Raw genomic sequence first — 17,733 nt, 5'->3', positions numbered from 1 at the left:
TGTGGTCACTATTTGAATCCCAATCCAACCCTGGCGTCAGGTGGGAGAGTAGACTGTGCGTGGGTCTGTGGGTGTGCGAGGGTCTGTGGGTGTGCGTGGGTCTGTGGGTGTGTGTGGGTCTGTGGGTGTGTGTTCGTGAGCCGGCGTGCATGTGTGTGGCGGTTCTGTGTGGGGGCGCAGTCGCTGCTTCGGCCGTATCTGTCAGTGACTCGTGTCTGAAGGGGGGCTGGACGGGGGCAAAGGGTCATGTTACCGCAGTCCGGCTCGCGGGTGAATCCCCGCACCTTGTTAATTCTTCATCGTGCGGCTGATTGATCCACCTTTGGAGACAGTAAAGATTAAGAGGATGAGGCATCTGCTTACACAGCGCAAAGAGCTAATCTGCAGCCTACGCTTAGAAGCCTTGAAGAGAGCAGGTGAGGGAGCCAGGGACGGAAAAGAGGACAGCGAGGCGGGCGGAGCGGACGGGCTGATAGAGACGCAGGCAGGAGGCAGAAGGACACACGTCCTCATCTGGCAATCCCACTGAGACTGGGGCCACTGTCCGGAGGAGGGACGGCGCCGTGCTTCTGCCGCTGTTCACTGAACACTGCACAGGGCTCCCGCCTTAACGGGGCCTACAGGACACGAACCTCTCTCCTCACCAGAAACCGTGAGACCTCACACCAGAATCATCTCGATGAGCGGAACTCACCTGGAAAACAGATGACGTTTCCAAACACATTGGAAATGAACATAAAGGCGTGAGAGTCACGCTTCTGGCCGCTAGGACCCGCATGCAGCGAACTCGAGGTGCAAAGCGCTCGTCTGCGTGAACTTCAGCCACAAGCGGCGGCGGACTGGAAGGGTGCGAGCAGTGGGTTCGCGCTTCCGTCGCAAGCTGAGTATGACAACCTCCCCCTCGGACTCTGTGCCAAGCAGCAGTGCAGACGACAGCCAGGCAGGTAAAGTAGAGTGGGACCCACGGGGTACGGGGAGTGGAAGTTCCGGGGGTGGACGGGGTCATCGGTCCTCAGGGTGGTTGACATCTGACAGCAGGAGGTTGCCACCTTCTTCCTTGGGGAGGAACATCTGAGGTGCAATGAAGTGTCTAGTTTTTGTGAGGGGAAGAGCACACACGGGCCCCAAATAACACCGCGAAAAAGGCTGAGAATTCACCGGAAACGCGTTGCGATAGTGGTTGCTGGAATGCAATAAAATACAGTGGAATCAACTCCCTCAGTGCCGGCCTCCTTGTTTCTTCGCACTAATTGAAAGATTTGCACGTGCTGTGAACCGCGGGGTTGGCAAGCGCGCTTTTCGAACACTGATTGCGATTTAGTGCACCGCGAGAATTATCAGTCAATCCCATTCTCCACTTAACACCACTTTTTTTCTTCAGTCTCTTGGTTAGAAACTTGCACACTTTTTCACCTGATATCTTTCTGAGAATTCCCATCTACATATCTCACACTTCCTGCCTCTTCAGCGCCCTCTTTTAACTCTTTTCTGCATCTCTCAAATCCTTCACTTCATCACCACCACCCACGCACTCACGCACCCACTACGCTGTAAGCACTGCACTTTCTTTAACCTTCGCCCTGTCAATATTTAGACAGCTGTCAACCTCCTTCACACTCTTTCCTATAGAATAACAGTTACAATTGTCACACCTGGCCATTGCTCTGTGCCATCTGCAGAGAGGCCAAGGATTGGATGGACACTATTCTGTATTCTGACCCTCTTTATAATCCGCTGATGGGCAGTGTGCGACATGCGCTCGGCCTGGGGCCTGGGGCCTGTGGCTCGTTATAAACACCCACCTACAACCTGAACTCGGATACACAAAGGCGACGCTTCATGGTGTGAACTATGAATGAGTGATAAGTTCCATGAAATCAATAGAAACATAACATCATGGAAAAAGCAGATCCTCTTAGGGAATGGAAGGGTAAGTAAAACGTGAAATGGAAACAGAAACAACATCACTGTTCTCAGGCAGAGAGAGTAATGTCTGTTTTCACTGGTTGAGGTTGGCAACCAGTGGAGGGGGGTGGGGGTGGGGAAGCAGTTACAATCGTCGTCCTCCAGCGACGCCACTGAGGAGGCGTCTGACATCTTACTAAAAGGGGTCTAAACTCTGACAGGAGGGGAGCGTATACCAAACTCCGGGAGCTCACGGGATGTGTCTGACATCTGAGTCGAGGGGGCTAACACCAGGCGGGACGGGTTATCACTTTATTGTTGGTGGTCTAACCTGCGACAGAAGGGACTGACATCAGAGGAAGGAGGGCTGACATCTGACTCTTGGGTGGCTGACATATGACTCTAGGGTGGCAACCGTTACCCCTTCAAGGAGGGGCGGATATCTCTCTCTAGGATGGCTAACCTCTGCAGGAGGAGGAGGACATCTGACTCTAGGGTGGCTAACCTCTGCCAGCAGGGGCTGACGTGAGACTCTAGGGTGGCTAACCTCTGCCAGGAGGGGCTGACATATGACCCTAGGGCGGCTAACCGCTGCAGGAGAGACTGACGTCTGGCTCTAGGGCGGCTAACCGCTGCAGGAGGGGCTGACGTCTGACTCTAGGGTGGCTAACCTTTGCCAGTAGGGACAGATGTCTGACTCTAGGGTGGCTAACCTCTGCAGGAGGGGCTGACATCTGACTCTAGGGTGGCTAACCTCTGCCAGGAGGGGCTGACATATGACTAGGGCGGCTAACCGCTGCAGGAGGGATTGACGTCTGACTCTAGGGTGGCTAACCTCTGCCAGGAGGGGCTGACCTCTGACTATATGGTGGCAAACCTCTGCAGGAGGGTCTGACGTCTGACTCTAGGGTGGAAAACCCCTGCTAGAAGCGGCTGATATTGACTCTAGGGCGGCTATTCCTGCAGGAGTGGCTGACATCGGACTCTAGGGCGGCTATCGCTGCAGAAGGGGCTGACATCTGACTCTAGGGTGGCTAACCACTGCAGGAAGGGGCTGACATCTGACTCTAGCGTGGCTAACCCCTGCTAGAAGCGGCTGACATTGACTCTAGGGTGGCTAACCTCTGCCAGAAGGGCTGATGTCTGACTCTGGGGTGGCTAACCTCTGCAGGAGGGGCTGGCGCCTGACTCTAGGGTGGTTAACCCCTGTCAGGAGCGGCTGACATTTGACTCTAGGGTGGGTATCCCTGCAGGAGTGGCTGACTTCGGACTCTAGGGCGGCTATCGCTGCAGAAGGGGCTGACATCTGACTCTAGGGTGGCTAACCACTGCAGGAAGGGGCTGACATCTGACTCTAGCGTGGCTAACCCCTGCTAGAAGCGGCTGACATTGACTCTAGGGTGGCTAACCTCTGCCAGAAGGGCTGATGTCTGACTCTAGGGTGGCTAACCACTGCAGGAAGGGGCTGACATCTATCCTAAGGGTGTTTTCCTGACAGCATTTAGGTAAGCAGGCAAGGATTGGCAGGCTCACGATGGGAAAAGGGAACACTACAAGTCCCAGCATGCTTAGAGATATTGGCTAAAAAAACAGAAAAAAGCAAATGCTCTCATGAGATCGTTATAGCATAGCTGATAGCTAGGCCATACAAGCACCTGCTTCCGCCATTATTTCCACGACGCGCCAGTTCTAACACGCCTTGCTTCTTTCTCCCCAGCTCTCAGCCCCACCCCAGGCAAGGCCCTCAGCCCCGTGTTGATGTGCAAGGTGTGTGGCGACAGCAGCAGCGGCAAGCACTACGGCATCTACGCCTGCAACGGCTGCAGCGGCTTCTTCAAGAGGAGCGTGCGCAGGAGGCTCATCTACAGGTGAGCGAGGGGCCCAGAGCCCTCCCAGAATCCACCGCGCGATGTCCGCCACAATAAGCATACGTATCCGCGAAGTTGGAGCACACAGCAAAGGAATGATAACTGGCAGTGCACGCTATCATTGTCTTTTATACATCACAACGAAGGGAAAGTCCAACTTCTCCAATCACTGGTTGTCTTTGGCCCTGTGCAGAGCTCAGCCTCCCTTTAGCTAGGTTCACCCTATACAAATTGGACATGGAAACAGTACTTTAAACGGGAAAAAATAAGTGCAGGTACTCATTAAAATGAGCTAGAGGTGTAGTAAGGGGCGGGGCCAAGGGCAATACATGATGATACAAATGAGTAATGTGTTTACATAAACAACGCAGGTTAACTCATTACACAAAATGAAAGAGAAATGCGATAATATGTTAACATTTCCTTTTTTTTCAATAGTTGCACCTTCTTAATGTCATACTGTTAATTGCTGTTTGGCACAATACTATATAGGAAGAAACTGAAAATACCCCCACATCGCACCAAAGCTCTTATGGCACCAAGCAAATGAAGCAACTCATCATGACCCTCCCCAGAGGATATCTCTTGTCTCTTCCATCAATCTATCCATTCATCCTTTCATCCTACCATTTACCTGCTGATGTCCACCATTTAACCTTTACATTCTATCGTCTATTCAGTCTTTCATCAATCATTCAGTTTTTCACCATTCCGTCTATCCACCCTTCATATCCAAACCTATCCATCCATCATTCCATCTCCAAACCTATCCTTTCACTCATTCATCTCTTTATCCACCCTTTCCCTCATCCATCAATCCTTTCGCTCATCCATCAACCCTTTCACTCCTTTATTCCATCCACCCTTTCACTCAATCCCTCCTTTCACTCATCCATCATCCACCCTCCCTACTTTTCATTCATCCATCCAATCTTTCACTTATCCACCCATCATCCGCCCTTTTATCCAATCATCCACCCTCTTTCACCCATGCATGCTTTCACTCATTCATTTATCCATCCATCCATCTATACATCCACCCTTGCACACTCATCCATCCACTCACTCATCCACTCACCCACCAACCCTCCCTTTTACGTTATTTATGATCTTTGTCACAGAGCAGACATGTACAAACAAAGTGCCACACATTTTCTTTAAAATACCTCCTGAGAGTGTCTTGAATCTCTCTCTCTTTTTTCACTTTTTTCTTACAAAAATAGGCATACAAATGCAGGCAAACACACAAACATAGCAGACACACAAAAGACTCAGGTATGATAAAAGTCATCTTTTCTCTTCACCTACCATGGCTTTTTTAATTGCCACCAGGGCCGGACTGGCCATAGCCTGATTGCCACTGCCAGAGGCCTGACATGATTCCTGTGCTTGCACAGGATAGTGTGAATGTGATTGCCAGCACAGGGCCTGAACGGACCCTGCTCTGTCAAGCACAGCGTGATGGTGAGCACCAGGACAATATTCCAATGAGCCCTGCTGGATAGCATATCTGGGGCTCAGATGGGGGTGAGGGGGCTGCAGAAGCGGCGCCTTGGCTGCCAGAGACACGTCCCACTACTGCTCACCAGCACAGGCAATGAGCCTACCTCTCAGGAGTACCGGTACTCTCCAGGGCAGTAGAGAAGTGCCGGTACTCAGAGTGATAAATCAAAGAACTGCAGGTACTCAGTACCGGTGAGTACCGGCCCATTTAAAGCACTGCATGGAAACATACATGACTACTTAACTCGGATGTTGACCATGTTTGTAAAGAGGCAGAATTTCCACAAAAAAGAACTGAAGTACAAGAAGTTGAACTGATTTGCACAGGATCACACAATTTGGTCGAGTACGGAGGCCAGAATTAAAATTCTGGTCTCCTGGTTCTGTGCTGGTCTTTAGCATGAGGGAGCTGGGCCCAACCCCAGAGCGCTTCCTGCAGCAGACTTCCTACGACCTAGATCCACTTTTTTCTGAGGACCTTTGTCTTTTCCCACCTGCACAGCTCTCTACTCAACTCTGCCCTTGGTGAACGTAGCAGGTCACACTACTGCCTGGTTTACAGCACTAGTCTTCCTGGTTCACAGCCCTATTCTTCCTGGTTCACAGCACTAGTCTTCTTGGTTCACAGCCCTATTCTTCCTGGTTCACAGCCCTAATCTTCTTGGTTCACAGCACTAGTCTTCCTGGTTCGCATCACTAGTCTTCCTGATACACAGCACTAGTCTTCCGGCATACAAGTTGAAAGGAAAAAGCCCATTCTTTGCAGCAGGTACCGGTATTCACAAGGCGCCATGACTTGTAGTGATAACACTACCCCTTCATACGGCACTTCTGCCATTTCTGAGTGCTATAAATAAGAGATGTTAGTGTTAACACACTTTAATAGTACTCCATTTACGGACCTCAGAATAGTGGAAGCCAAGGCTAAGTTGGCCTGCAGATCACAGGAAATGTCAGCAGCGTGCATTTAACTGATGGAGCCATGGTACTTCTCTGTCTTTTAACATTTTCCCAAAAAGTGGGTATCAGTTTTCATCATTTAGCTGACCCACCAGAGCAGACCGATTCTGCAACAGGGCAGACTTTGCCCGTGGTCTGGGTTGATTTTCGTAAAAGTAAAAACACCCTGCCATGCAAGTCACCGAGTAAGATGTATTACATAAGACCCTGCTGCTGTTGAGGTCTACCACCCTCCACCCTGTTCCCTGATACAGTCCATGACTCCCAGAAGGATCCCACTCATTGCTGTAGAAGCTAAAAGGAAACAATCTTAGTCACTGGTTTTCATAACACCCAGGCCGCTCAGCTGATAATGTCCAAGAGAGTCTAATGTGGGGCTTTGGACAGAAACTGTTCTCACGAAAAAAAAAAAGTTTTTCTGATGGAAGGGGCGCGAAGTGTCGAAGCCAACGCAGTCATGGGCGACATAAACTTTACCAAAGTCTTAAATCAGCCACCACATGTGTTGGCTAATTTTCTCCTTTGTAAAGAGTCACACCATATTGGTTATGTAACTCTTCCATATTTATTAAACTTATCCCAAAGAGTATTTGTATTTAGAGTGAATAGCCCTGTATTTAATACACACTTGCCCGCAGAATTTTATTTTGGGGTCATTTGAGGTGCAATCTTGCCTGAAATTATATATCATTTATCAATATCTAAGTTGTAAAAAGAATTTAATGTTGCAACAATGCCATATAAGGAGACACAGAAAGCAGTCAACAATTTTTATACTTTCCATAACTGCTCCAAGCTTTTAATTGGTTGCATTAAAATATGCTGTACTGTCCTTCTATTCAGTTTATTTGTACATATTTTTCGCAAAAATATATATTAACATTACCTATATTTATGCAAAAACATATACTTCACTTAATATAATCCAATCTAACCTATATATTGTTCTTTAGTTTCTGTTGCTGATTTCTTAAATCACCCTTCTTTTTAGTTTTAGACTTTCATTCTGGCTATAATCTCCCCGTATCTTCAACATTTGTTTCTAATTTTGAGTCTCTTACATGGTGCACAATATTACCAACAAGGGAAATTCAACCTAAATACAAATGCTGGATAGGATACGGTGTTTTGTTTGATTAAGCACACATCTTTTGTAGTATCCTTTCATTTTAATTAAGCTCAGGAACTAGAATGTAGAACATTACAGAGTCATAGCTCTCTAGATTTTTGTATTCAGAATAAGATTTGATATTTGTGTTCAGTGTTTGTAGCACTGAAGTTGACTAGTTCAATGTAATTTAGATGTTGGCTGAGTTCTGACCTACAGATTTAAAAGAAATTCAATCCTTTTATGAGAAAATAATAGACGAATCAGGGCATAAAATACCAATGTGATGGGAATCTTGAAATACTGGTCTATAAACCAAAGTACATGGTGTCTCTCGAAAACTCTTTTGTAAAGTTTACAAATGCCACACCATAAAGAAATCTACTGTTCTGTGAATGTAAAGAACGGAATTAATTAATGTGCATGTAAACTCATTGAGAACACACCTGATCCCCGCTTGAACTTTTACCACCATCAAGGGTGGCCATGAGTAAGACAACTTGCCTAACCTGTATGGCGAGTCCTGTGACCTTAGAAGTGTGCAATGGGTTCCCCTAACTTGGTTGTGTTTATAGGATAAATATTTCACCTTTGGTAAAGAGAATTCCTGTATCTCTCCAAAGACTGATGACTCTCAAGGAAGCTTCACTTATAATCGAGGCTTCGACAACACTATTGTAGATCCGAACCTACCTTTGTGCGCCCAAATTACTATATAGAATTCCTTGTTATATTTGGGTCAGACAAAAGTGGGCAAAGGGTATAGTGTGATCCTACATCCAGGTGGCTGGCAGTTGTCATGAAAGATGGAGTGCTGTACAACTATGAATCCCAAAGTGGGAAGTTGACCCTATAACTCATTGCACTTAGGGGAGTCTTGCAAAGTGATCAGTTTCCCTTTGACACACTTGAAGTCTGAACCTCAGTGTGATAATGGCTGAAGGCAAGGCCACTTCGGAAAACCTTTTCTTTGTTGGTAGACGAGTGCAAATTACCCATGACAACACTGGAAAAACCAGAGGACTTCTAGGAATGTAGATCCCTAATCATTAACACCAACTTCTGTTAGTTCTATAAAAAACAATCATCTTCAAAGTTGTGGTATTACTGTAAACGTCGTGCTCAGAAAGTATCTGAACAGGTAAAACCATCAGTTTGCAATCCCAAGGGTACAACACCATCTAAGGATCACTTTGCCTCTTCACAGAAGCTGTGTGGCGTGTATCACACGTTTTAGCTATGGGCAGGCCAGGGTGGAAAATGATGCCATCACGAAAGTAAGCTGTACCCATAAGTAAAAAGAGCACCACACTTAAAAAAAGATCTCTAATACAACATATTCCATTATTAGTCAATATCTGCTAAGCATATATACAACGTGCGAGCCATAAGGGTATGGTCAGTAGCTTCTTGTTAATAAAAAGTGACTTCTGCTACAACTTCTCATGATTGTACAAACGAAACTTCATCATAGGTGTGATTGAAGTATTTTTTGTTTAGAAGTAGTTATTGTCCAATAGGTTGTTCTCACTGCTGCTGATTATCTGGGCATGGTTCTCATTTTATGTTATGAACACTTGGAATACAGGAATGGCCGGTGTGTAAGGAAACTAACAGGGTCTCGGTTTGCTTATTTACTGATGTATTCTCTTATAGGGTGTACACTTCTGCTCTTTGGTTCCCCGGTCTCTTCTCCGTCCTTGTGTACACTTCTGCTCTTTGGTTCCCCGGTCTCTTCTCCGTCCTTGTGTACACTTGTGTTCTTTGGTTCCCCGGTCTCTCCTCCGTCCTTGTGTACACTTGTGCTCTTTGGTTCCCCGGTCTCTCCTCCGTCCTTGTGTACACTTGTGCTCTTTGCCTCCGTCCTTGTGTACACTTGTGCTCTTTGGTTCCCCGGTCTCTCTTCCGTCCTTGTGTACACTTGTGCTCTTTGGTTCTCCGGTCTCTCCTCCGTCCTTGTGTACACTTGTACTCTTTGGTTCCCCGGTCTCTCCTCCGTCCTTGTGTACCCTTGTGCTCTTTGGTTCCCCGGTCTCTCCTCCGTCCTTGTGTACCCTTGTGCTCTTTGGTTCCCCGGTCTCTCCTCTGTCCTTGTGTACCCTTGTGCTCTTTGGTTCCCCGGTCTCTCCTCCGTCCTTGTGTACACTTGTGCTCTTTGGTTCCCCGGTCTCTCCTCAGTCCTTGTGTACACTTGTACTCTTTGGTTCCCCGGTCTCTCCCCCATCCTTGTGTACACTTGTGCTCTTTGGTTCCCCGTCTCTCCTCCGTCCTTGTGTACCCTTGTGCTCTTTGGTTCCCTGGTCTCTCCTCCGTCCTTGTGTACACTTGTGCTCTTTGGGTCCCCGGTCTCTCCTCCGTCCTTGTGTACACTTGTGCTCTTTGGTTCCCCGGTCTCTCCTCCATCCTTGTGCTCTTTGGTTCCACGGTCTCTCCTCCGTCCTTGTGTACACTTGTGCTCTTTGGTTCCCCGGTCTCTCCTCCGTCCTTGTGTACACTTGTGCTCTTTGCCTCCGTCCTTGTGTACACTTGTGCTCTTTGGTTCCCCGTCTCTCCTCCGTCCTTGTGTACACTTGTGCTCTTTGGTTCCCCGGTCTCTCCTCCATCCTTGTGCTCTTTGGTTCCACGGTCTCTCCTCCATCCTTGTGTACCCTTGTGCTCTTTGGTACCCCGGTCTCTCCTCTGTCCTTGTGTACCCTTGTGCTCTTTGGTTCCCCGGTCTCTCTTCCGTCCTTGTGTACACTTGTGCTCTTTGGTTCCCCGGTCTCTCCTCAGTCCTTGTGTACACTTGTACTCTTTGGTTCCCTGGTCTCTCCTCCATCCTTGTGTACACTTGTGCTCTTTGGTTCCCCGGTCTCTCCTCCGTCCTTGTGTACACTTGTGCTCTTTGGTTCCCCGGTCTCTCCTCCATCCTTGTGCTCTTTGGTTCCACGGTCTCTCCTCCGTCCTTGTGTACACTTGTGCTCTTTGGTTCCCCCGTCTCGCCTCCGTCCTTGTGTACACTTGTGCTCTTTGCCTCCGTCCTTGTGTACACTTGTGCTCTTTGGTTCCCCGGTCTCTCCTCAGTCCTTGTGTACACTTGTACTCTTTGGTTCCCCGGTCTCTCCTCCGTCCTTGTGTACACTTCTGCTCTTTGGTTTCCGTCCTTGTGTACACTTGTGCTCTTTGGTTCCCCGGTCTCTCCTCCGTCCTTGTGTACCCTTGTGCTCTTTGGTTCCCCGGTCTCTCCTCTGTCCTTGTGTACACTTGAGCTCTTTGGTTCCCCGGACACTCCTCCGTCCTTGTGTACACTTGTGCTCTTTGGTTCCCCGGTCTCTCCTCCGTCCTTATGTACACTTGTGCTTTTTGGTTCCCCGGTCTCTCCTCCGTCCTTGTGTACCCTTGTGCTCTTTGGTTCCCCGGTCTATCCTCTGTCCTTGTGTACACTTGTGCTCTTTGGTTCCCCGGTCTCTCCTCCGTCCTTGTGTACACTTGTGCTTTTTGGTTCCCCGGTCTCTCCTCCGTCCTTGTGTACACTTCTGCTCTTTGGTTTCCGTCCTTGTGTACACTTGTGCTCTTTGGTTCCCCGGACACTCCTCCGTCCTTGTGTACCCTTGTGCTGTTTGGTTCCCCGGTCTCTCCTCTGTCCTTGTGTACCCTTGTGCTCTTTGGTTCCCCGGTCTCTCCTCCGTCCTTGTGTACCCTTGTGCTCTTTGGTTCCCCGGTCTCTCCTCCATCCTTGTGTACCCTTGTGCTCTTTGGTTCCCCGTCTCTCCTCCATCCTTGTGTACACTTGTGCTCTTTGGTTCCCCGGTCTCTCCTCCGTCCTTATGTACCCTTGTGCTCTTTGGTTCCCCGGTCTCTCCTCCGTCCTTGTGTACCCTTGTGCTCTTTGGTTCCTCGGCCTCTCCTCCGTCCTTGTGTACCCTTGTGCTCTTGGGTTCCCCGGTCTCTCCTCCGTCCTTATGTACCCTTGTGCTCTTTGGTTCCCCGGTCTCTCCTCCCTCCTTGTGTACACTTTTGCTCTTTGGTTCCCGGCTCTCTCCTCCGTCCTTGTGTACCCTTGTGCTCTTTGGTTCCCCGGTCTCTCCTCCGTCCTTGCGTACACTTGTGCTCTTTGGTTTCCCGGTCTCTCCTCCGTCCTTGTGTACCCTTGTGCTCTTTGGTTCCCCGGTCTCTCCTCCGTCCTTGCGTACACTTGTGCTCTTTGGTTCCCCGGTCTCTCCTCCGTCCTTATGTACCCTTGTGCTCTTTGGTTCCCCGGTCTCTCCTCCGTCCTTGTGTACCCTTGTGCTCTGTGGTTCCCCGGTCTCTCCTCCCTCCTTGTGTACACTTTTGCTCTTTGGTTCCTGGCTCTCTCCTCCGTCCTTGCGTACACTTGTGTTCTTTGGTTCCCCGGTCTCTCCTCCGTCCTTGTGTACACTTGTGCTCTTTGGTTCCCCGGTCTCTCCTCTGTCCTTGTGTACCCTTGTGCTCTTTGGTTCCCCGGTCTCTCCTTCGTCCTTGTGTACACTTGTGCTCTTTGGTTCCCCGGTCTCTCCTCCGTCCTTGTGTACCCTTGTGCTCTTTGGTTCCCCGGTCTCTCCTCCGTCCTTGCGTACACTTGTGCTCTTTGGTTCCCCGGTCTCTCCTCCGTCCTTATGTACCCTTGTGCTCTTTGGTTCCCCGGTCTCTCCTCCGTCCTTGTGTACCCTTGTGCTCTGTGGTTCCCCGGTCTCTCCTCCCTCCTTGTGTACACTTTTGCTCTTTGGTTCCTGGCTCTCTCCTCCGTCCTTGCGTACACTTGTGTTCTTTGGTTCCCCGGTCTCTCCTCCGTCCTTGTGTACACTTGTGCTCTTTGGTTCCCCGGTCTCTCCTCTGTCCTTGTGTACCCTTGGGCTCTTTGGTTCCCCGGTCTCTCCTCCGTCCTTGTGTACACTTGTGCTCTTTGGTCCCCGGTCTCTCCTCCGTCCTTGTGTACCCTTGTGCTCTTTGGTTCCCCGGTCTCTCCTCCGTCCTTGTGTACCCTTGTGCTCTTTGGTTCCCCGGTCTCTCCTCCATCCTTGTGTACCCTTGTGCTCTTTGGTTCCCCGTCTCTCCTCCATCCTTGTGTACACTTGTGCTCTTTGGTTCCCCGGTCTCTCCTCCGTCCTTATGTACCCTTGTGCTCTTTGGTTCCCCGGTCTCTCCTCCGTCCTTGTGTACCCTTGTGCTCTTTGGTTCCTCGGCCTCTCCTCCGTCCTTGTGTACCCTTGTGCTCTTGGGTTCCCCGGTCTCTCCTCCGTCCTTATGTACCCTTGTGCTCTTTGGTTCCCCGGTCTCTCCTCCCTCCTTGTGTACACTTTTGCTCTTTGGTTCCTGGCTCTCTCCTCCGTCCTTGTGTACCCTTGTGCTCTTTGGTTCCCCGGTCTCTCCTCCGTCCTTGCGTACACTTGTGCTCTTTGGTTTCCCGGTCTCTCCTCCGTCCTTGCGTACCCTTGTGCTCTTTGGTTCCCCGGTCTCTCCTCCGTCCTTGTGTACCCTTGTGCTCTCTGGTTCCCCGGTCTCTCCTCCGTCCTTGTGTACCCTTGTGCTCTCTGGTTCCCCGGTCTCTCCTCCGTCCTTGTGTACCCTTGTGCTCTCTGGTTCCCCGGTCTCTCCTCCGTCCTTGTGTACCCTTTTGCTCTTTGGTTCCCCGGTCTCTCCTCCGTCCTTGTGTACCCTTGTGCTCTTTGGTTCCCCGGTCTCTCCTCCGTCCTTGCGTACACTTGTGCTCTTTGGTTCCCCGGTCTCTCCTCTGTCCTTGCGTACACTTGTGCTCTTTGGTTCCCCGGTCTCTCCTCCGTCCTTGTGTACCCTTGTGCTCTTTGGTTCCCCGGTCTCTCCTCCGTCCTTGTGTACACTTGTGCTCTTTGGTTCCCCGGTCTCTCCTCCGTCCTTATGTACCCTTGTGCTCTTTGGTTCCCCGGTCTCTCCTCCGTCCTTGTGTGCACTTGTGCTCTTTGGTTCCCCGGTCTCTCCTCCGTCCTTGTGTACACTTGTGCTCTTTGGTTCCCCGGTCTCTCCTCCGTCCTTGTGTACCCTTGTGCTCTTTGGTTCCCCGGTCTCTCCTCCGTCCTTGCGTACACTTGTGCTCTTTGGTTCCCCGGTCTCTCCTCCGTCCTTATGTACCCTTGTGCTCTTTGGTTCCCCGGTCTCTCCTCCGTCCTTGTGTACCCTTGTGCTCTGTGGTTCCCCGGTCTCTCCTCCCTCCTTGTGTACACTTTTGCTCTTTGGTTCCTGGCTCTCTCCTCCGTCCTTGCGTACACTTGTGTTCTTTGGTTCCCCGGTCTCTCCTCCGTCCTTGTGTACACTTGTGCTCTTTGGTTCCCCGGTCTCTCCTCTGCCCTTGTGTACCCTTGTGCTCTTTGGTTCCCCGGTCTCTCCTCCGTCCTTGTGTACACTTGTGCTCTTTGGTTCCCCGGTCTCTCCTCCGTCCTTGTGTACCCTTGTGCTCTTTGGTTCCCCGGTCTCTCCTCCGTCCTTGCGTACACTTGTGCTCTTTGGTTCCCCGGTCTCTCCTCCGTCCTTATGTACCCTTGTGCTCTTTGGTTCCCCGGTCTCTCCTCCGTCCTTGTGTACACTTGTGCTCTTTGGTTCCCCGGTCTCTCCTCCATCCTTGTGTACACTTGTGCTCTTTGTTACCCCGTCCTCTCCTCCTCATGTTTTTCTCCCCAAGCTTCTCTTAGTATCCTTTTCTCTCTTTTCCAGCTACAGTCCTTCTAAGTGCTCTTCTTTGGTTCCTCAGATTCATTCAGTCTTTTCTCGGGCCCTTACCTCATATTGACTTCTGTTCACAGCTTGACCCTGTCCCCTTATCTCCTGGGCTGACATTTACTAACAAGGGCTTGTGTTTTCTCTCAGGTGCCAGGCTGGTACTGGGTTGTGCCCGGTGGATAAAGCTCACAGAAACCAGTGCCAAGCCTGCAGGTTGAAGAAGTGCCTCCAGGCAGGCATGAACAAGGATGGTAAGAGGGGGCTCTATAGAAACCAGGGGGTTCATGGAATGCATGTGGGCGTCATCTGACGGGAGCACAAGGCTATTTGATTCAAATTTGAGTGGGTCTCGGACGGACAGCCCAGCCTTTAGCAAATTGAGGTGAAAAGACAGATTCAGGAGTCTGTATGCGTGTAAACCTCAGCAAGTGGGAGGAGAGGTGTAAGGACACATTTTACGATGAGCTTGTTGGGCTACACTTTGGGACGCCCATGGATGAATAAGTGAGACTTTGGCAGGACTTTTTGTGAGAACAGACGTCAGGAGGAGCCTGACTGAGTCCAGACCAGGCAGGAGTTTGAGTGAGACCAGACTTCAGCCAGAGTTAGGCCTCACAGTCCTGCCCTGAACCGTGTACTCTTGTGAAATCACCAGCACTGGTCTCCCTGGGAAATTATGTTCTAACATGTTAGCCTCTGTCAAACAAGCCTCAACTTGTAAAATAGCTATTTTTTTCTTTAAACCTGCCGATTTACAGATCCGACTTCAATGCAGCAATAGGCGAACAGCATACAGTCTGTTTATTCCCTTTAAGATAAAGAAATACGCACTTTCGAACTGCAAAAAACCACGTTGCTTTGAAATTAGTTCGTGTTGCTATAGAGTGACATTATACCAAGGAGACTGATCACGCTTACAAGTCCAGCCAGTATTATATATATTTTATATATAGGATTAAAAAGGTGCACGTCCTGAACATTTAGGATACTGCAAGTAACAGAGTAGATAGATTTACAAGCTTCTAGTCATGGACCTTCACAAGGAAATGGAACTCAGCTGACAACTGGAAAATCACCTTTATATAGGGGCAATCCTTTGAAAATATGACAGCTCCCTACACAGCTCTCCAAGTTATCACAAGGCCCCCAACTCGTTGATATTTTAGTCTTTTTAATACACCCACAGCCAACCTCAAATCTGTTGTGTGATATTCCTACAGCACTTGTGTCATACATTGGCACACTACCCCTAAACCTCGTGCAGCAACAGTTCTCCTGTCCAGCGTGCCCACAGTCCACTACCCTGTGCTGCCTGTCTACCTCCTGCCCCCTGTTTGTGCCTCCACTGCCCGCATCTTTCTCTGTTTTCTCTTCTCTGATCGTTTTTGTGCCCTCGGTTTAGCCTTTTTAGGTCTCGCCTGACCCAGCGCATGCGCTGGTCTGGCGATACTTATTGAGAGAGCTCCAAAAAGTGCTACCATGCCCGCCTAGAGCTACAGTTCATGTGTGCGGGCGCGCGCGCCGCGCTTTACCGCGATTACTTTCACTTTCGCGGCGGCTTTGATCGTGATCGCGATCACTTTCACAGCCACACGGCCGCTTGGCATAGCCAATAGGTGTCGCTTTTGGGACCTTATAAGTATTTAGTTATGCAACTGTTGCATGGCTAAACACTTATAAGGTCCCAGAGGCGAGACCTATTGGCTATGCCAATGCTTGTTCTACTTGTTTTTCTGCCCTTTGTGTTGCCTTTGTCTGCTCATTTTTCTGCCCTTTGTTTTGTCTTTTCTGCTCATCTTTCTGCCCTCTGTTTTGGCTTTTTCTATTTGCTTTCCTGCCCTCTGTTTTGCCTTTTCTGCTTCTTTTTCTGCCTTCTGTCTGGCCCTCTTCTGCTCTCTTTTGCCTTTTCTGATGGTTCTTCTGCACTCTGTTTTTTTGCCTTTTCTGCTTGTTTGTTTTTCTGCTCTCTGTTTTGCCTTTTTCTGCTTGCATCTTCCCTCTTCTCGCCATTTCTTCAAGACCAGGATTTTCGAATGAGATCTCACACCCCAGCGCTCAGATACCCCCAAGAGTTACAGTGCTGTGCTCTACAAATGCCGATTAATAATATGATATAATGCACCCCCTTCAACTACCTGTCATCTCCCCGGCCTTCCACCCCAAAATCCTTAGTTCCACATGTTTCCTCTTCCAAATTGTTTGTTGCATTGCTTTTAACGAATTTCAAATATGCTTTCCCCCAAATTATATGGTTGGTGCAACCCCAATAACCTTTTGCATTCTCTGCATGTGGCGTGTTGCAAGCATAGGATTTCGACAGTTGAGTGACCATATGTATTGTTCGTGTCTCTTGCATTGCATTTCTAGCCACGTTGCAGATCACGTAACTCATCTGACGTTTACCTTCCGCCTTCCTGTTTCTCTCTCACCCTTGTTGTGTACCGGATGGTTTATCCCACAGCGGTACAGAATGAGCGTCAGCCACGGAGCACCGCGCAGGTCCGGCTTGACAGCATCGAACTGGACTCCGACAGCAGATCTGAACATCTTGCTACAACACGGGACCCTCCTCTACCTTCCTGTCCTACACTGCAAAACCTGAGGTTACCAGTCTCTGCCACAATATCCAGACCCCAGGCTACCAGGGCACAGACTCCTCCCAACAACCACCGCTTCATGGCTAGCTTGATGACGGCTGAGACCTGTGCGAAGCTAGAGCCTGAAGATGGTGAGTTACATTTCATTGTTTGTGTCTACTTGGAGCTAGATAAACCACTTGCAGTTAATTCACCCTGAACTACTTACGTTCTCTATATGTGGACTGCCCCATGAGGATGAGGACATAGGTGGGGTGGTGTCTAAAGTGGCAGACAGGCTGCTGAGACAGAATGGATTATGTCCGGTTTCAAATTTGTCTGATCTCTATAGGCCCCTCAGATAGTTTAGACTGGCTCTAAAGAAATGCTATGAAGTAGGAAGTTGGTTAGTGGTTCAGGGGATGAAACCCCACTCAAGCAGCAACCACAATTCTTGTAAGGATGACAGACAAGCAAACCCCAAATTAACCTGTGCTTAACCCTCTGGTAGCTTCGCACAAAAGTAGTCAGGCTAAACTTAGAGGCAATGTGTAAAGTATTTTTGCAGCACTTCAAAAGGTAATAAAGTGAAAACACCACACAAGGAAAACACCACACCCATTTAGAGATATAGAGTACAATTAAATAAATTACTTGAGACCAAAACAACAAAAATCCAAGCAGTATAACCAGAAATATGCAGTTTCAAAGATTTAGGATAAGAAAAGCACTTAAAAGCAAAAATACACCACTTGCGATCTGGTGGTGCGTGACTGGGTGAAAGTCACAAGTTCAGGCCGACCGCAATGGAGCGTGGGCCACATACAGACACCAGGTTAATCTGCCGAAAGAGAAACCTTTAAAGTCCAGCGTGAACTGTTCCATTCGCGGTGGAGGGGGCTGCAAGGGTCAGGGAAAGCGAAGTGGACGATCGTCACTGTAGCATAAAGATCAGGCCGGGTGTCGCAGACAGTCACCACTGTAGCACTAAGATACTCTTGGACGTCGCAGATGGTCATTGCTAGAAATTCGCGTCGGTATCCACCCTGGACTGTCGATGCTGTAGCCTAAGAGTCAGGATAACCGGAGCTTCGAGTTGGTGGGCGGCACAGGCAGCAAGGTC

General features: G+C 49.4%; 1 protein-coding gene across 8 annotated transcripts in view; it reads left to right on the top strand.

Annotated features, from left to right (window-relative positions):
• Window positions 1-17,733, top strand: part of NR2E3 (nuclear receptor subfamily 2 group E member 3) — a 242,011-nt gene that overhangs the window by 205,401 nt on the left and 18,877 nt on the right. For 5 of the 8 annotated variants that reach the window (XM_085643970.1, XM_085643972.1, XM_085643973.1 and 2 more), the window contains 3 exons: window positions 3,623-3,773; window positions 14,182-14,285; window positions 16,496-16,762. In XM_085643970.1, the coding sequence (XP_085500096.1) occupies window positions 3,623-3,773; window positions 14,182-14,285; window positions 16,496-16,762 (522 nt within the window). Of the gene's footprint in view, window positions 1-530; window positions 945-3,622; window positions 3,774-14,181; window positions 14,286-16,401; window positions 16,763-17,733 lie in introns of those variants that run through there. The other 3 variants (XM_085643975.1, XM_085643971.1, XM_085643977.1) reach the window with 3 other exon arrangements.

Source organism: Triturus cristatus, chromosome 3_1 (genome assembly GCF_964204655.1).
Source record: "Triturus cristatus chromosome 3_1, aTriCri1.1, whole genome shotgun sequence".
Lineage (NCBI taxonomy): Eukaryota > Metazoa > Chordata > Amphibia > Caudata > Salamandridae > Triturus > Triturus cristatus.
This window is presented reverse-complemented; position numbering and strand designations above follow the sequence as displayed.